Raw genomic sequence first — 20,099 nt, 5'->3', positions numbered from 1 at the left:
CGTGCGTATGTGTGTGTGTGTGTAAACAAAAATACTGTCAAGCCATAAAAAATCACAAGTTCACTCAATTAACATACTGATAATTGTTTAATACACTTTCGGCAAATGTCATTCTTAGTTATCATCCCCTATCAGAATGATAAACACAACTGCTGATAAAAAAAAATGATAATTATACAATCACCTAACTTCTGAAGAGTAGTTATCAGTCAAAAGAAGACTGAATATATGTGTTTAGTGTTGATACAGTTACCAAAAGCACTAAAACTTCTCCCTTCACAAGGGCTAAACAATACATGGATAATTATGGATTCAGCAACAAAGGTTATGAATGTTCTGTGGATAATTTAGCTTATCACGTATCCCAGATATTTCCTAGTGTTACTTTATGGTGTGCATATGCATGTACGTTTTTCTACCTCAAAAACTGTGAATGGCTAGAAACAATAATGTACTGCTGCAAAATAGCTGATTCCTTAGAAAGTAAATATTTTCCCCAAGGAAGGAAGTTAGCCTTAAATGACAGTCTTTCTTTTGTGCTAATGGCAAACCCTTAAATGCCACTGTACAATGCCAGGAATGAACTGAAGTGCCAGGAATTTGCAGTTTGTGATATGATAAGCTTTAGAAAATAGCAAAGAGAAGACAAAATACTCAGAATTGTGATTTTCAATGTTAATGGGAGATTCCCACAACCCTACCCTCCTCCAGCCCTGACTTAACTTCAGAATGACTAGTGATACTGTGAATGGAATGGAATGGAATAAAAATTTGGGCCAAAGGCCAAGCCCTGGGACCTGTGAAGTCATTCAGCAGTGGATACAGTGAATGTGTTATTGCTGTAGGCCCCAAAAGCAATTATAGGGCAAGGATTTAGAAAAATGATACATGAACATCAACATCACATTTTCTTGCTATTCATATTCAGTACTTTGCTTCCAATAACCTTCATATCATGTTGATGAAATATGAACCTACACAAATGTCAATCATCATGGCTGGTTGATATGACAAGAAGTACACACACCATGCCTATTCATTCAACACCTTACCATCAATTCTGGGCTGGCAGTGTGGGAGAGACTGCACTGGCATAATCTATACCAGCCAACTAACAATAATTAATTCAGCCCTTAAGATAGTGCCACAAGGAAAAGAAATGGATGTCTGCAATACATGGAAGAAAACATGCGCAATCTTTCTACATATATTCTTTGGAAATTTATTCAAAGATAAAAAGAACATATGCATATAAACATTAACAAAATATCAATAAAAAGTCTGTATATACTGTATACTGATTGCAAAGTAAAACAGAAATAAATTTTCATATACAGTAATACCTCGCACTTATTCGTTAATGCATTCCAAGGCACACAATTCAGATCAAATAATGCCTTTAAAAAATTCATCTAGTCACCCTATAAATCCCTATAAGCAAACCCATAATCAACTGTACATTTACACTGTGCAATGAGTCATTCGACAGAGATTTTGCTGCTCTTTTTTATAAGGCAAATCTATGCCTATTGATTATAAAGAATGTGAAGAAACACAAAAGGAAATTACACGTACATAGCACAGTACTGTATATGTATAATACTGTAACTACCTGAAAGTGATGTCTTTGTGCTTGATGGGCTGGTGGAAATGTTTTCACCATTTTTGTGGAGTTTTATCACAGATACCCTATTTTCCCATGGAACAGCACTAAGCTTATTAGCACTAGCACTAAAAATCTCCTTCAAAGCCAAGGCATTACTTATTCAGGACAAATTCAATGCAAAATAAAACACTGCACTTACAGTAACACAAACAAAAGCATACGTTTGGATTAGCTGCCAAGAACTAATGCTACTGGAACTAGTACCTCATGTACTACAAAAATAATCTGCATATTTTCAAGTTTTTAAATAGTTTTCTTCTGTGTACATAATATATTAATATACACATACTTTTTTGTGCATTCTAAAATTTTTTATGTGATTTGGAACTTTTCTTATGATTTTTGTATTTTTAAGGCTGATGACTGAACACTGGAACATATACAGTATGTGCAACTCTACAGTATATATAGCTGAAGTCATGCATAAAGGGCAACATTTCTAGCATTTTTAAGCTTTTGAATGATATTATACTGTACAACTCATTACTGTATTTCATATATTTTAACATTTCTTTTTATGTGACTTACCCCTTTTTCTTACTGAGTTGTTTTAAAGTGCTTTAACATTTGTTGTTGACATACATAAAGATGCATAAATGGGTGTAAGTCAATTTTGATTTTTCCCCTTTTAGCTAAAATTGTAACAACGAAAATGCCTTAGGTCATAGTAACAACTCAATTGGAGGCTTTATATATATTAAGAATATGACTGATTCTGTGCATCTTTCTCCAAGGCTGAATTCAATACTGAGGAGTCAAATTCCAGCGTGAATACTATTCCTACCTTGACAAGAACTGATAACGAGACACAGCAAAATGATAGTCTGGTTATTGGTAAGAAAAAATTTTTTATAAAATGTTTGTACACATGTTCACTGTAAAATAAAAAATGTTTTATATTTTATATTGATGACAATCTCCAATACAATGCAATTTATATTTGTATATTGTATTTCTTTTGTGTGTGTTATACAGTCTATGGGTAATATACTCAACGTTTAGCCTTGCGGTCATCCAACCCAAAGCCAGCCTCTCTCACCAGCAACCCTTACATAAATATACAAAATAAAAGTACCTTGCTCTGAGCTTCAAGGTAATGTGTGCTGTACCTAGGTTAGAGACTTGTGGTATCCACTCTCTCTTATATTACCACCATTTAGATATCAGAAGTAAAACAGAGATAGTTTAGGCATGTGATGGGAATGGGGATAGGAAAAGTTACTTGCAATACTGGACTAGTATGAGAACCCATAAAATTACAGAAGTAAAGGAACTGGCAGTAAAGACAATAAATTATGATAGTAGGTCTTTTAAAAGAGCCGAGAAAATCATAGATATAGCAGGACTATTAGGAAGGACCCACAAATCATGGAAGTACAGTAGGCAGTCCCCAGTTAATGGCGGGGGTCCTGTTCCCGGCTGAGCGCCGCTAACCGAAAATCGGCGATAATAGCACTAACCTGCTCAACGGCACTGTTAACTGGATATCGGTGCCACTAACTGGAGAGCAGTGCCACCACTAGGCGGAGATCAGCACTGAAAATCCAGTTAATGGCATCGCTAGACAAGCGTTGTAAAACTGGATCGCTGTTAACCGATGATGTCGGTAAGCTGGGACTGCCTGTACCAGGTCTAGCAAGTAAGCAGAGAAAATCATATCAGTAGCAGAACTGTCAAACAAGCAGAGTAAACCATGGAATTGGAACTAACTGGAATATTCTAAGAAGTAGGATACTGTAATTAGGAATGCCTAGAAAATCCTGGAAATAATAGGACTAGTAACAAGGCCTAGAATGATGAAAGATGAAAGTAGCTGGATGTGGCAGGATTAGCAGAATAGCTAGGATAATTAAGGAAAATAGAGGGTCTCAATTGAAAACCCAGAAAATCATGGAGGTAGCATGACCACTAGGAAAGCCCAGAAAATCAATTAAATAGCAGAATTAGTAGGAAGACCCAGAATATTATGGAAGTATTAGAAGGAAGGTCTAGAAAACATGGAAGAAGCATGACTTGCAGGAAGGCCAATAAAATCAATAAAGTAGCAGGAATGTTAAGGCCAAGAATATCATGGAAGTAATGTTAACCTTTCTTTCCTACCAGAGAGCAGAGGGTGGGGAGCTCGACATACTTTATGCGTGATGCTCTTCGCAGCTTGCTGCGTGTCCTTCCTGTCAAGGGTGAGCCTAAGCATTGCTATTGTTGCAATGGTGTCCCACTCCTCCAATGCGACCATGTTCAACTCGAGTGTATCCGATGTGTGTCCTTCGCCAAACATAACAGATGATGGTAGATCGGATTTATTGGTAAGTAGGAGGCACATTCTCTTTCCATTTCCCTAGTAGTAACACCTTTCTTTATACATTTTCTCAGCAGTGGCTCCTCCTTTGTTTTTTTCAAGGGCAAACCAGCAACTACAAGTCAATGATTTGGGGGTCCATTTTCTTGTTTTCATTTCTGAAACCAATGGATTTAAATCAATATGTCTTGGAAGATATTGGTGATCTCCTAAGGGACCAACGTCCTAAAAGATATATATTCTAAAGAAATATTTTGAAGGAAACTTGGTCGTACCTTCCCCTCGGGTACGACCAAGTTTCCTTCAAAATATTTTGTTTTCTTGACAGCACTAGTGGCTCTTAAAATGATGAATTATTTGAAGCTAAAATAAAATCTTATTCCTGAGAAAAGTCCCAGTATAATTCAAATTGCTCATCAGCAGTGTATAAACATAACTTACAGAGTTGAAAAGTAGTAAAAGAAAAACCAAACAAGTCCATCTTTAAACATTATTCATCAAACTGAAACCATTTCTGAGGAGAAACAAGCATAACTGAAATGATGGAGGTCCTACTGTTAAGACTGAATAACTTTCTTGCCTTTAAGAATGGCGACAAAATGGACAAACAGCTATACAGTAATGATAAAACTCCATCAACTGTTTCACTGAATAAATTAAAGAGTTGACCATACAGGCAGCATGAGGTGAGATTAGAACAAATGACATGACGAAACTCTATCAACTGTTAGACTGAATAACTCTGATCTTCTAAATAAGGCAAATTTCAAAGTTGACTTAATCTGCTTTTGTCTTGCTACAAGAATGTGACTTTAAGTGGGGTAAAAATACTTGCACTAATGAGACTCTTCTGCATGTAGACTTGACTGCTTGATTTTTTCTCCATGATGGTATATTCACATTGGATAAGCAAAGTTGTACTGATGAGATTGGACCGACTGATAAATTGAATAGCATTTTTCTTCCAATAAGAAGGAAACTAACAGAGTTGTGGTTCAACTGAGTAGCTTCGTTCAATTCCCAGGAAGGCGAATTTGACTGGGATGAACCTACACAAGGACTAATCCTTGGAGGTTTCTACTACGGGTACTTAGTCTCCAACATCTTCAGTGGAATTATAACAGAGTACCTTGGAGGACGTTTGGCTATGGCAATAGCGGTCTTGGGATCATCTTTGCTGTGTCTTATCAATCCAGTGTGTGCTCGCATCTCTGTAGGACTCTTCATTGCTGTCAGGGTTCTTGCTGGTCTTCTGCAGGTAATGTCAGCCTACTCAAAGAGATTCTGTTGTTCAATGAGTTGACTGACTCAATAATTTAAAAAAAAGGATTTTTTACTGAAGAGAATTGTTTTAATAATGTGAGAGAGAGAGAGAGAGAGAGAGAGAGAGAGAGAGAGAGAGAGAGAGAGAGAGAGAGAGAGAGAGACTTGTTTTAGTATCCAAGGAAAGATAGAATCTTTTCAATGAATGAGAAAAATGATACAAATAACCAGAATTGTTAATAGAAGAAGGCTAACTTCAACCACATGCATGATTTTAAAAGGATTTACAAATAAGACCTATTTTTCAGGGTCCTCTTGTGAGTGCAACATTTTACTTAATGGCCAGCTGGATCCCACCACAAGAGAAGGCTAAACTTTGCTCAATAACACTTACAGGTGAGAGAGACAGAAATGTTTGTTCAGTAACACAAGGTACAGAAAAATAACGTTGGCTTAGTTATACTTAACAGTGAGAGAGATACATGAATGTTGCTCAATCACTTACGAGAGAAACAAAAAACAAAAAGAATGTTTACTCAGTAATACTGACAGGTGACAAGGTCATAAAAATGTCTGCTCAGTAACCCTGACATAAGATGGAGAGCAACAAGAATTTCTACTTAGTCACAAGTCACACTGACAAGTGATGGAGAGCAACAAAAATGTGTTCATTAATGTTATCAGGCAAGGGAGAGCAAAAAGTATATGCTCAGTTGAGGGAGAGTAACAAGAAAGAGTGCTCATAACATTTGCAAGAAGTTAATTTAGGATTGTATTAAAGCAATACTATACTCCATTACGTACATAATTCTCTTAAACATACCAAGCAAGCATCAGTAGCAGTACCAGTATGACAGTTTCAGTCTTACAATGATGTAAGCAAAAGCCCTCTGGTCTTGGTAATACGGCATCTCAACAGTATTTGAGTTTTGGTGTTCTGCACAGCAAGAAGCATGAGATAATTCAAGAAGCATAGGTATCAAAGGTGAGACCACGAAGCATGAAGTTATTTTGTTGTATTCAAGAAAATATTAACAACAGCATCTTAAACTCATGTGCTCTCTTGCTCTTATTAGAATAGGCTAGCCTTACAACAGCATAAGTGCTTGCTCCAAGGAGCAGACAGTAGATGTTTTCTCTGACTTCACCTTACAAATAAAGGTATCTCGGTATCCTTTGAACATCTTAGTTTAGAAAAATGGAAAACACCTTCATACCATATTTACTTGGGATGGGTAAACAAAAATACTGCATCAGACAAGGCATTTTTACGAGCAAAGAAGCCAACAGGATGAGATATCTAATGCCTTTTTATAATGCAAGTTCACACCAGGGAAAAGAAAGTCACCAAACCGTGGAATTTGAGGATTAGTGACTTCCACCACAATTCCCCTGATGTTGTAGCTACACATTCAACTGTTGAGTTAATCCTCCTTATTCTTATTTTTCAAAATTATACTTTCATACCCTTATTTCTTCTCCAAACTTTTACCCTTAACATATTCAATAATGTTGAAGACACACCTTCAAAATTGACGACACAGAACTAAGATGAGGGAGTGAAAGCTCCCACACACCTACAAAATAATGAAAAATGCCTGCAAATAGCAAAAAACACTGAACAGATTGCTTTTATAAAAGATATTCTTCAAACTGAGGTCTAATGCCTCTAGATCAAGAGACTGCAAACTATCCAGTACATAGTTAAATCACTGAAATGAAGGTCTGCTGTAAACATGGTTGGGCGTAAGGCCAACAGCATGTATATAAACAAATAACTTTATAGGCATTTGATTGTATACAATATCCTTTCCAATACATATTTATCCTAGAATATGCAGTCCAGTACAGAACTCCTGGATAAAATTCATTCTTGAGTATGCAGTGCAAGAATTCCAGAATTAAAAACTGACTTTTTCTTTTACAGGCAGTTCTATAGGGACAGTGCTTTCCATGGCCCTTGGAGGTCTAATGATAGGATCTAACTTCTTAGGCGGCTGGCCTTCTGTGTTCTACGTGTTTGGTGCTGCTGGAGTTCTCTGGACCATTCCATGGCTGTTGCTGATTCATAACAGTCCAGATGATCACCCATCTCTATCTGCATCTGAGCTCAGGTATATCAAAGCACAAGGATCAACCCTTAAAGGAGAAAAGGTAAGAAATGATCAAGTGTATATAACTCAATAGCTGCTTTCATGATATGTCTGGCATTGTAGGAGCAAGATAACTCACACTGTCCAATGAACAATATTATATCAATTATATTCTGCTTCATATTTGTGCAGAGAATCAAAATTCCTTGGGGCAAGATTGCTACATCTCTGCCCTTTTGGTCTCTCATGGCTGTGGCATGGGGGAACAACTTTGGGTTCTTCAACCTGTTGACAGAGATACCAACCTACCTCAAAAACATACAACACTTTGGAATAGAAGACGTAAGTATAAAAAAATCAGTTATCGTTTAATCTTCCAAAAGAATGATGACAAAACTAAGGCGTATCGTATCTCTTGTGGCTTTACTCAGCTTTCCATGCAGGCATAAAATTATGCAAATGATGAAGCCTATGCTCTTTTCTATTAATGACATACATGGCATTTACATGTAGTATTTAGAAGCACACAGCAAAGATCATCTACACAGGCTAGATCACTCATTCAGAGAATGATTCCTATGTAATCAACTCTCATAAAACTCGTTCATCTGCTAAAGATGTTTACGTGAGCCTCTAATAAAGCGCAATACTTTTTCACAATAATTTTTTCTCCACTACAGAATGGCCTATTGTCTGCTTTGCCATATATAGTATCAACTATCTTCAGTATCTGCTGGGGAACGTTTGCCAGTTTTCTCCTCAGAAAAAATGCACTCTCCATAATACAAGTTCGCAAGCTATCCAGCAGCGTAGGTAAACGTCAAGGAATTCTGATGTAAAATGAAGTCTGAAAGACTAGATTCTCTGTTGACAACTCTTATTGTTGATAGTCATGTTGTCATTCAAAATATGACCACATCAAGTACATATAACAGTAAGCCAAAGGGTCTTTAACTTGTAATACAAGTTTCTAAGGAATACAATGGTCATATGGTAGCAGTGAAAAACTGAATAGAAATGAAAATAAAAATTACAGTACATATTACTAAATAAACACAAAAAACTGATAGCACTTAACATTGAGTAGAAAAAAAAAATTGCCACACTCTTAATTAGCAACTGCATAACACTGAGTAGAAACATGAGAATAATTTCCATCATTAAAAATATTGGCTGCTATTAGGCAGAAAGTATTTTCTTAATACACTATTCAGGTTCAATTCTAAGTGATCAAACTGCATATAATTTCATTACCTGAATTTAGAGTTTGTTCAGGTAGAATTTCTCTAGTTTTGTTTTTAATTTTCATAAGAATGATGTTTAATAATTTCCATCATTAAAAAGGATTTTTGACAAAGGTAATGATGTCTGACCCAGTTTTTTTCATTCTCTCCCTCCCATGGTAAAATCATTCTTTCTACTGTATATACTGTTTGAGATCTTCCTTTGCCTGACAGGAAAATTCATTAACAAATTTAAAGTGCAAAATCCTAGAAATAAGTGCTGAATAGACTTCAGAAATAGATTTTTCCTTTGTTTAACATTTAAAGTGAAATCCACTTTTGACTCCCCTGTTTACTGCAGCTTAACTTAGATTATTGTTTTGTCCTTACTTTAGTTTCCTCATTCAAAAGTCACTATCCCAAATAAAAGAAATAAAAAGTAGCCATCAAAAAAGAATCAAATCCCTTTTCTTTCTCAGCTATGTTTGGTCCTGCATTAGCCCTAATCACCATCTGTTTTGTGGACTGCAACTCTACACTAGCAGTCGCTTGCCTGTGTATTTCTGTTGGGTTAAACTCTGCCTCCAACAGTGGGGCAGACATCACCGAGCAGGAAATTGCACCTAATTTGACAGCGCTCCTGAAAAGCATAACCAACTCAATTGGCTCTGTGGCTGGGATATTAGCTCCCTCCATTACTGGGGCCATTACAGCTGGAAATGTAAGGAAATGCCAGGACCACTAGTTACTGAAAAGCTTTCCACACTTAAAGAATTTTCTTAACCTTTAGGATCCAGTTGATGTACGTTGGAGAAGCTACCTTTAAAATGCCAAAAAATGTTTACCTTTTTTTCTTGTCAAACTTAGTTACAGGAATCTTAAAATTCACTTGGCTATAAAACCAAGAAAATCACGAAAAAATGGTCAAAGGAAGGCACAGAAAAAAAAATTGGCAAAAGTAGCAAATTAAAAACTTGTGAATTAATAACTGATTATAAGTTTGTACAAGACAGGACAAGACTACATTCACTACTGTTTACAAAATTTTGCACTAGTTGAAATAAAAAAATCATATTGTACTGCCTTAAACTTGATCATCGATATTGAGCTTGTGGAGAAACCAGCTGCCATTAATAGAATATAAAAGCAGCCCTCAGATTATCAGATACTTTGGTGGTCTGGTCTTCTCATTAGAGGCATAACTTGATAAGTATTGATAGACCCTACAGTACAGCCCACACTTGAACATTCAAGCTATCCCATGGATAACATTAATCCCATATAATTTATAGGCTAAGCTAATCTGTACTTGACAATTCTTATTCAGTTTAAAAGAATTGTCCGTGACATGCATCATTCCGAAAAAAATAAGACCCTGAAAAAACCATACTAATACTACAATTCATAAGGAACAATCTGATAACCTGGTATCTAATAATCTAAGTGGCTAATATATAATCTCTTACTGTAATCTGTTCTGTTATTGAATACGATTTCTTTCTGCTCTGTTTGTTATTTGCAGCAAACACTAAGCGCTTGGCGTACAGTATTCGGAATATCTGCCCTAACATACGTGATATGTTGTATAACCTATCTCATTTTCGGCACAGTCGAGGTTCAATCTTGGAACGAGCCAAAGCAAAAGCAGAAAGGTTGGTTCCTATGCTTACTTTGTATTGAAGTGTTTAAGGTAGTAATGCAATAATTTGTACCTTTTAGGTCAACCTGATTTTGTTCTACCTAAAAACTTTAATTTCACAGTGCAGTAAACTTTTACATATATACTTTACTTAAAGGCAAACTTTGATAATACTGTATTGAGATACAAATTGCTAATTTTTATTCTAAAATATTTTTTATAAGTATTCAATATAAAAAAGTATTACCAATTTTCAGTTTGTATGATACTCTAATCTTCAATTCAGAAAATGCTTATAATTAATATGAAGTACAGTTTTTCACATTTTTTACATAAATCTAATTTCTCCATTACAAAATTATATTTTCTTCTTTCTGTAATTGAATTACAAATAATAATAATAATAATAATAATAATAATAATAATAATAATAATAATAATAATAATAATAACCTTCTAAGTACTACAATCATAATTCCAATTAGCTTCTTTATATAACTACATTACTATTGGTTCTCATTTTTCTTAGTATTCAATTTTTTTTTTCTTTTAGAAAAAGACAGGTACTGAAACTATGAGCAACCAACCTCCGTGTACTGGAATCAGGTCTCTGGAAAACACTGGGCACAATTCCAAGGCTCCAGTCCATCCCTGGAACAAACCGTAATGCTCGTCAGATCATTTGATACTTTCGAGTGTGTTCCATCCTTGCTTGTTATTCTTATTATTTAATAGATCTCCTACACACTCTACTGGCTTCCAAGCCTCAGGGAATTTTTTCTTGCACCAAACAGCAAAGGTTTCCTTCAATTTTTGTTAACACTAAATTTTAAGCTTCTACTTAGCTTGGTTGTTAACACTACGGTCAACTCTTTTTTTTTTTTTTTTATATATCCAGCTTGAGGTCATCAGGAAAATATAAATTTAAAAATACAGCAATTCTTTTCTACTTACACTATTGTGACTATGTACACTGCAAATATAAAATTCATTTAATAAAATTCTGCAAATGATAACAACTTACATATTCATTTCCATACAGCTTTGTCATATGAGACAAACTGAATTATAATGTTAGCTTCAGTCTTTGAGTTTTTTAACACGAAGTAAAAAGTTCCACTGAAAATCTCTCACATGGTGGAAATGTTCCGACAAGTGTATGATATCGTACATATCTTGGTAAAGTATCTGTCATTTGTATGTGAATTCCAAAGGAACACTGACTGAAGATGAGTGGAGATATGTGGAAGGCAAAGCACAAGAATGACATGCGTCACAGAATTTCTCCAAGGCCCTTTGTAATCAAGACTTTAACCAGACCACTGAGCAAGAAGAAGCGAGGGGATGGATGTAATATTGAAAACATGAGAGATTTTAGGTCCTTCTGATCATAACCTGGTGGAAGTGACGGTGCATACAATGCGTCCTCAACTTACAGTTCCTCTGGCTTACAGCGATTCGATCTTATGGCGTTTGTTCAGTGCCGTTAACAGCATTTTACAGTGCCTAACAATGTTGCATCAAGTTACAGCGCCATAAGTGCCATTGACGGCGCTAACAGCAAGAATAGGCATCAAGTTAACGGCACTTGCAGCACTGTAACCTGAGGCAACATCAAGTTACGGCGCTGTAAGCCCAGTTAAAGTGCCGATAACTGAGAAAAACTGACTCACGGAGGAAATCAACTCATGGTGCAGCGCTGAAATGGATCCCCCACCGTAAGTCAAGGACGCACTGTATACACTGTAGTATGTTTAAGTGAAGAGGAAGTTAGAAATCCTGCTATAAATACATTCAAGTTTCATAAGAAGGGAGTGAGCATGTCTCTCTCATTCATGTATCCATTTACAAGGAAATGAATACAAGTATACACATACTTGCATAAATATGCATATGCATGTTAACTCCAATACATGTGAGCACACACATTTGTGTGCGATAGCCTGTGTTTGGTTGTGTACTGATTTTTTGTAACCAGTTTTCTTTTATCCATATTAGCTTTAAAATGAATTGCAAACCAAATTATTGTGGGTATTCAAAAATAATAAATTTCTGAGGTAAAAGGATAAACGTCGCTACTAACAAAACACTTTGGCTGTCTCCCTATGTCCTTTTCAATAAATTAGGCAAAAACTATAAACAAGCTCAAAATATAGTAGTATACTGTATAAGTGTCTGTATCAAAAACTGATAAATTTAATATTAAAAATAAATTTATCTACAAAACTCTTTTATGTCTCTCCTTGCTTTCTAATTAATAAAGGAAAAACAGTACACACGACAAAAGCTCAATGAACAAATGAATGCACAGTACTTTGAAGCAATGACTTTATGAGATTAAAAACCTAAATTATTCAACAAAGTACTTTTCATTGTTTTTGTCAACCTTCTTTGTGATAAATTATGCATAACTAACAAATAAATTAACATGCAAACCTGCACACCTGTTTTGTTACCTTCCTGCTAAACTATGCAAAAAGCAATAAGACGACACAAATAATTTTAAAAAGTAAACACATCTAAATCTAGCAAATTTATAAGAGATAAAATTGGTTAACAAAACACTTCAACTGACTACTTCATTGCCCAAAAACTGTGCAGAAAGCCATAATCAAGAATTACGTAATTCTTTGCAGTTGTGAAATGCAGAAAGTCCACAGCAAAGTTTGGCATAGCTTCATGGCACAGTGCCAACTGACTAGTGGCCCACAGTGGTTTTTGGCACACGTACCTCTGCTGGGCACAATGTTCCTTGATTTTGCGGGTGAAACAGGTGGACCTTCCTCAGCCAAGAGGATTCTGTGTGTGTGTGATTCATGATACATAATTAGTGAATATCATACGAGCAAGATTAAACTTGACAACCAATATGACGTTTTTACAGTGGAGAACCTACATTTGGCCCTGTGAAGGATGCACAGTAAAACTGTTTTCTGTTTAATACCTCTTAAACCAGCAGAGGATAGACTAAATAAATGTTTTCTTTGCTAAGTGAGGGATCTATAATAGTTTTATCCAGTTCAAAACCTGTGTTGAATCAGTGGAGGATATACTGTAAAAGTTGTTTTCTTCAGTGGGGAACCATTATTTGGCTTAGTGAAGCATGTAGCTTTCTCTTGAACCAATGAAGGATATTTAATTGTCATTTTCACCCATGAAAAACTGTCCTCTGGGCAAGAGAAGGATATAAAATTTTCTTCGGCTGGAAATTTTCTCTTCAACTACTTAATAAAACTGCCTTTTAGCTCAGTGAAGGATACTAGATTACTGCTTTCTTCAGTGGAAAATACAAAAATAATCATCATCAAGCTATTAGACAGACCACAGAACATTATTTCTACACTCTGGCTATGAGTAACATAAACAAAATCAATATAACTCGCATATAATATAGTTATAAGGCTATTACAGTATAAAAAATATAGCGTTCATCTATTTTTCATGTGACTTATGGTAAAGACTCAATATTTAAACATGCAACCATCCACCCCACGGCCAGCCTTTCTCACCACTAGGTACCTTAGTCTGAGCTTTGGGGTAATACAAAATGCCTTCAGGGTCTGGGACTCACTGTCTCAATCCTCTCTTACATTATAGTCATTTTTTATGGTATAAGTATTCTAATTATAATTAAATTCATCCAGAAATAGTACCGTATAGCCCAGTAACTGTAAAATAATCAATAGTTTAATCAATAATCAAAAAGAGAAAATATCTCCAGTGAAACCTGTAAAATCATTTTGCTGCACAAGTTTTTTTGAAAAACATAAATAAAAACAACTAACAAACTGAAGCCCCTAACCAACATTTCAAAATCAACTATGGTATTCTCACATGGACCCATGTATTACTATTTTTTAAAAACTCTGTGGCAATTGTTGACGGAGTTCATAAGTTATGGCACTTTTTTAACCATTCACAAAATCTTTCTGGTTCCTTTTTAAGCACCAATATGTAATTTATATATTTTAAACTGATTTTGCTACAAGCCTCACGGTGAAGAATAGTTTTATATTAAAATGATGTATTTTGGTATAAATGAAAATGTCAGCCAGGGGTATTAACCAGTTCAATATGGTCAAGATGTGAAGCCAAGAAATGGGTGAAGAAGACAATTAATTATGAATGACACTGAAATGATTGAAAAATACAGCTATGAACTGAAATGACTGGGGAAAATATGGAAAAGGCCAAAGGATTTTTATGTAATAGGGCCATATCAGTTGGCCTCAATAACTCTTACTGAGTCAAGGCTGTTTTATGTGCAAACTGTTCAATGACAAAATAAGGCAACCTAATAAAATAAATAAGAATCTTCACCATATGGAATTTCATACACATTAGCAATAACAGAAACACTAATTCAGTCCTAATGGTAATAATATTAATGCTAACTTCCATGTTCTTATTTTCAGATAAAAGCTAACTTCCCCAACTTGTATCACATAGCCAGCACATGATGAACCCGGTTTAAAGGAAAACATGCCGACTTACATATCTCCAATCGCGGAAACTATCTTGGAGATTGAGCAGAAAATGATGTAAGTACACTGTGTCAACTTTACGTAATCTGATGCATGTACCAATGGGAAAGACACCTGAGGTGTCTTTCCCCAATATTTCTTGGTACTGTTCATGATTTGCTTAAGAGTACTAGCCCTGCAAACTGTATTTGAGGTAATATTGTTGGGCTGAAGGCATTTCTTTCGAATGGTTATGTTTTCTGAAGCATGGGCCGATGGGACATGAAAACCACTACCCTCATCTAGTCAAAGCCTCAAGAAAACAAGACATGGGAAAATGAATGGTAAAAAAGTGGACTTAACTTTGAAGGAAGTAACAGCCCAGCTCCTTGTAATGTGGAAGTTGAAGATTTAGAAACCATGTCCAGGAGGAAGTTCCATGGGTGAAGGGCTCTGCTATAGGTTAGGTTAGGTTAAGTATGGTAAGTTTAGGTACAATAAAATGACAAATTTTTCCAAGTAATTTGTATTTTTTCCTAACATACAAACCTGAGGTCTTTACACAGGGGGGTGCCAGAAGATTTATCCTAATGTTAAGACCCAGGTTTTTTCCACGCATGAACAAATAAAAATTACTTTAAAAATTTGTCACTTGTTCCTACACATATACAAACCTTCAGTCTTTTCATATGGGAGACTTGCTTCTTGGTGGGAGGATTCTGAGCAAATCTCTGAACTGACTGGTAGTTTGTCTCACCTGGGGCCTCTCTTCCCGGTCATGTTAGAGCAAAGAAAGGAGACCCATGCCTCTGACCTGCTGAACATGTTTAATGTTCAACTGCCATACTTTTGGGCCTTTCGAATTAATGGAATGTAGCATCATTGATTAGGAAGGCTTGGATGAACCCATATTGTTGGGGACAATAAAGCTGAAGATTACCAACATGTCTGTTCACTGTCAGTCCCTCTCTCCCCTTGCTGGAGAAAGGGTAGGACTTGCATCTATTAACCCAAATTGAGCTAGATTAGAGATAGGATACTGTCATCTAGAACACCTGCATGTACGCCCGTCCAGCATGTGACAGCTGCTAACTGTCCCTCTGCCTACTGGGAGATGAAGGGTATAAAAGAGAAAGGTAGGAGGCCAGTTCCACACACACACACCTTAGGCGAGATGCCACCTGTCCCTCAAGGGGAGCTGGGTGACCTACATGACCGCTGAGCAGCCACCAAAGAACCCAAGGAAAAAGTCCAAGGATCTATGGGCAACGTCATGAAGGTAAAAGGAGAGGTAAATGTGGTCTGTCATGACATTCCCATCCTTAGTACCTGTCCAACAGGATCTTCCTGAATGTGAGCGGCAGACCAGTGCCCCTGACCTTGCAAATTCTCGCCCAGAACATACTGTTGTCAACCACGTCAGCTATGGTATACAGCCATTTGATCATCGCATGAAGTCATAAGAAATGGTGCTCTTGGATACCGCTTCTTGGCCGAGCCGGAACTAACGAGTCGTCAGCACTCAGACTTGAAGATCAAGTCCTTTAGGTGGTAATGCAGACATCCTTCGGTCTCTTGGTAGCCACCAGGGTCCTTAGATTCAGAATGATCATACCCTGTTGATTACCTAGCAAATCAGACAGAATGGCAGGAAGGTGTAAGCCTTAAGACTTATACCATGGATGCAAAAAGACGTCTCATAGGCGCCAACAGTGTCTGGTGTTCCCAGTTGGTCACCCATCCAAGTACAGGTCAGGCCCAACGTTGCTTAACTTTGCTGATCAGATGAGAAGCGGTGCTTTCAATGTAGTATGGCTGTTGGCGGTTTGTGCCCACAATCCGGAAAGACAGAGCCGAACAGTAACAGTTTCGGGAAAAGGCACTCCTTATAACATAATGTAGTGATGAAGGGTTTGTTAAAATATACAATTAAGCAGAAACCATTTAATCTTGATTTTACTTATTGTGTGATAGTTTATATAGATCACTGGTCTTCAAATGATTTTATTTTCTGAATTGCATCCTTAAAAATCTTTATATGCAACTATATTATTCATGTCAAAAAATGTATTAATTTTTTTGAGAATTTTTTTTTTATGCTTCTTGTGGTATGATAAAATTTTTGGACAATATTGTGATTTTTTGGGTACTGATAGCAAAATGCATTTCAATTCAGTGCATCACCCACTTACAGCATTTTTTCAGCACTGTTAACAGCATTTTTTCAGTGCCATTAACGGTGCTTTACAGCTCTGTTGATGGCACTAACAGCAAAAGCTGGCATCAAGTTAACAGGGCTTCCACACTGTAACTTGATGGAACATCAAGTCACAGCCCCAGAGCTTAAAGCGCTGATAATGGTGAAACACCGACTTATGGAGGAAATCAACTTACGGTGTGGCACTGGAACGGATCCCCGCCGTAAGTCGAGGACCTACTGTACCAATCAGTCAGTTGATAAGACAGTATCACTTTTCCTGTGATATTATACAATACCTGCACAATACTTCCATATCAAAATCAATTCCTTAGACTTTACCATGCAGTACGCTGCTCCCCATCAAATCATGTTTCGTACATGACCCAAAATAGATCCCAAGACCAGTGCCTGTTCCAGAACAAGACCTGGGACCAATGTACTGGTTCTAGGTTAAGTCCTTGAACCAAGACCAGTATCTATTCTAACATTTTTAACAGAGGATTCAGATACGGTCAGGCACCACATCCAGTTACTATTCTAGGTCAGGACTCAAAACCATCAAAGTTCACAATTCAGGTTCAGAAACAGGACACCATAGATCAGGATCTAATCTGTGATGAAACCAAGAACATGAGCATCACAAGCCAATGCTAATTTCTTTAATCAGATGTAATAGCTTCTAAGCAGAAGTACTGTACTATCTTTATCCAAAAATCTGTACTAAGCAAGAGAAAATGAAGAGGTATTATGTCATTCAATTGAACTTACAATCTCATATATCCCTTTTTTATCCTGTACCCAGTACTTGAAGAGTAGCTTTGGAAACTCTTCCTTCTGTTTTGGTGCTGATTGTTGTCACTGGTTGATTGGTTTATACAATTTACTTTTGCAGCTTCCTTATAATAGTTTTCAGATTCTTGTGACAAGTTTTCTTCAACTCATCTGCCATCAATTTCTTCCAAATAAAACTTTTCAAGTGACAACTGGCTATTCTTTTCAAGGATGAATCCTATCTCTCACATTCTTCACTCTTCTCTTTTGGCAACTTCTTTAGCCACTTTGGGGGAAAGACAGTAATTCCCAAGGCCTAACATATGCACAGTATCTTTCTGAAATCCTCCTCTCTGGATCTTCAATGCCCAGCTATGCTGAGCTTGAAAAGATCTCAGCTTACTTCTGAACCTATGGGATGTCATGTGCCCCCAGGTCAGAAGTCTTTCTCAAGGACTTGGAAACAATCCAGTGAGAGAGACTGATAACTGATTTCCTAAATTTGAAAGTTTGTCACTATGCAACGAGTGATGAATAATTGCCTCTTCAGATATTTTCAAATTTTTGTCATCATCAGAAACTTCCATGATTCTCTCAATATCTTTCCAGCTAGAGAAACAACCATTAGTATATTCAGTTTCTAGAGCAAGATTATATATATAAGCATCAAACTGGAAAAAATTTCTTGCTACATAAGTAAAAAAAAGTAATGTTATACCAACTACCACTGTATCTGTTATTACTGTACTATTATTCCAGGGAACGAATTATACTGATCAATTTGAGGCTCAATATTGTAAATCAGGAGGTTATTGACTGGAACGATGATCTGAATCAAATGATGGAAAATATCAGGCTACGCCGAGCGGTAAGTTGCTCTCTTTTTTTTTTTGTAATACCTGGTCCTGTATAAAATTCAATCACAACATGAATTAAAATTAAATATCCTTTGTTTCCTAATTAAGATATTGCCCTTAATACTTCATTCACACGACTGAGACCCTGCCTAGGTGGTTACCAACAATAACAAGTACTACCTTACAGATCTAGCCAGAAAAAACTTCATTTTAGATCTTTTGAATGATTTCTGATATTTAATGCATAGTGGAAATATTTTTCAATGTATTTTATGGGATAAATGCTTATATGGTAAAAGGGGACTGCAATATACTTGCTTAATTAAGCAATTGCACTTCTGTCCAGTGTCCACCCTTCATGGGCAGCTGACTGCTCTTAATAGTTAATTAACATGTGTTGATTTCTGACTAGTATAAAGGCTTTCTTTACATTCAGCAAATGTTATGGGCATAGGCATTAACCCAAGTGGTGAAGTTTTCAATGAATCATTCTTAACACCTGGTCTAAGCATAATTACAGTAAAAGTTACTACACAAACTTCAATGTCTTGCATGTCACTGCCTTTTCAGCAAAGACCTGCAGGTCTTGCTCTTATTATAGAAGCACGATACCTTAAAGATGTGATTCCACCTTATGGGATAAGTTTCCTGGTGATAAAGCTTTCCATATTCTACTACCATGATCCTTATTTGAAAATAATTAATAGTTAAAATTTGTCGTGCATGACAAATAAGGGATGGTGTAATCCTGCATATATTAAATACCCAGCAAAAACAAGAGAAAACAAAAACAAAGAAGTTTTGATTTGAAAAATAATTATCCTTAGAGGAAAGAAAAATTTACTGACAACCCACATAATAAATTAGATAAAATATAGCAAAATATGCATTCAGTGACACCTGGCAGTTTCTTGCAAAAATACAAAAGAAGCAAATACTATAGTTCAAGACAGGAAAGGCTGCTCCAGCAACAGAGCTTTCTAAACTAGCGATAATCAATATTTCAACAGCTGTTTGAATTACGAAGTAGTCTGACTAGTTTTCCTTAATATGAATACCCAATAATATCATTCCTATAGTAGGAAACACTGAAAGTCCATCAAGTTCCATATCAATCAACACATTCCCAAGAACCATTCTGACTAAAATTATCTTCTGTGTAGGGTCTACAAGAAGTACCAGTACTACAAGATCCTCCAGTGGATGTTTAAGTACAAATGCACTCAAGTGAGATCACACCTTGTTCCTGTTGGTCTGAAGGAGGTCTTTGATTTCTCCCTGCCCTTCAATTCAGATAATAGAAATTCAGTACCTTTGATTACTCTTACAACAACAGACTGGAGTTGCTAACCATTTTATTTTAATCTTAATAAAGAAATGTGTGCCATATGTCAATCAATAGTTTTTTCTGTATGTAGTTGTTTCGTTTCTACTTACTTTGTATCTCAGGTAATAAAATAGTTGGGATAAGGCTTTTTATATAATTTTTTAAACAAGAGAATAAATCTGTAGCTTCCTTTGAATCTGGTATTCCATTATCGTCTTATCTGAAAACGGAACAATAGGATTTGACGGTTTGGACTGTTCCCTATATAGCAATAAGAAGAAAAACATCCTCCATGCAA

The 20,099-nt window shown here is 36.2% G+C and overlaps 2 protein-coding genes, 1 long non-coding RNA gene and 1 pseudogene across 7 annotated transcripts in view; 2 read left to right on the top strand and 2 right to left on the bottom strand.

Moving 5' to 3' along the window:
* Positions 1-106: 106 nt before the first annotated feature.
* Positions 107-10,874, top strand: LOC136834902 (putative inorganic phosphate cotransporter). Its single transcript, XM_067097721.1, has 11 exons — positions 107-324; positions 2,401-2,500; positions 3,770-3,972; positions 4,990-5,223; positions 5,537-5,624; positions 7,156-7,382; positions 7,514-7,663; positions 8,002-8,134; positions 9,024-9,265; positions 10,067-10,196; positions 10,737-10,874. The coding sequence occupies exons 1-11, from the start codon at positions 229-231 to the stop codon at positions 10,751-10,753; spliced, it is 1,620 nt and encodes a 539-aa protein (XP_066953822.1). The 5' UTR covers positions 107-228; the 3' UTR covers positions 10,754-10,874.
* Sgf29 (SAGA-associated factor 29) overlaps positions 10,698-20,099 on the bottom strand; it is a 199,755-nt gene continuing 190,353 nt past the window's right edge. For 2 of the 3 annotated variants that reach the window (XR_010851917.1, XR_010851918.1), the window contains one exon: positions 10,698-10,834. The gene's annotated coding sequence lies outside the window, so the exon portion shown is untranslated. Of the gene's footprint in view, positions 10,835-19,940; positions 20,022-20,099 lie in introns of those variants that run through there. The other variant, XR_010851919.1, reaches the window with a different exon arrangement.
* LOC136834906 (uncharacterized) lies at positions 12,887-19,946 on the top strand. 3 transcript variants are annotated; one of them, XR_010851921.1, is made up of 4 exons: positions 12,887-12,956; positions 14,599-14,724; positions 18,377-18,485; positions 19,638-19,946. It is a non-coding gene; the product is annotated as an uncharacterized lncRNA (long non-coding RNA). The 3 variants fall into 3 exon arrangements; XR_010851920.1 differs by having other exon boundaries at positions 12,911-12,992; XR_010851922.1 differs by having other exon boundaries at positions 12,950-12,988.
* Positions 16,351-16,469, bottom strand: LOC136835106 (5S ribosomal RNA; annotated as a pseudogene).

This window comes from Macrobrachium rosenbergii, chromosome 54 (genome assembly GCF_040412425.1).
Source record: "Macrobrachium rosenbergii isolate ZJJX-2024 chromosome 54, ASM4041242v1, whole genome shotgun sequence".
In the NCBI taxonomy this organism is placed as follows: domain Eukaryota; kingdom Metazoa; phylum Arthropoda; class Malacostraca; order Decapoda; family Palaemonidae; genus Macrobrachium; species Macrobrachium rosenbergii.
This window is presented reverse-complemented; position numbering and strand designations above follow the sequence as displayed.

What these genes read in the sequence shown, in the direction of transcription:
- LOC136834902 (XM_067097721.1), top strand. Translation starts at nt 229, where the DNA reads ATGTGTTTAGTGTTGATACAGTTACCAAAAGCACTAAAACTTCTCCCT. An exon ending in TTCTTGCTGGTCTTCTGCAG is followed by an intron (nt 5,224 to 5,536) that starts GTAATGTCAGCC and finishes CCTATTTTTCAG; the next exon opens with GGTCCTCTTGTGAGTGCAAC. An exon ending in CAAGCTATCCAGCAGCGTAG is followed by an intron (nt 8,135 to 9,023) that starts GTAAACGTCAAG and finishes TTTCTTTCTCAG; the next exon opens with CTATGTTTGGTCCTGCATTA.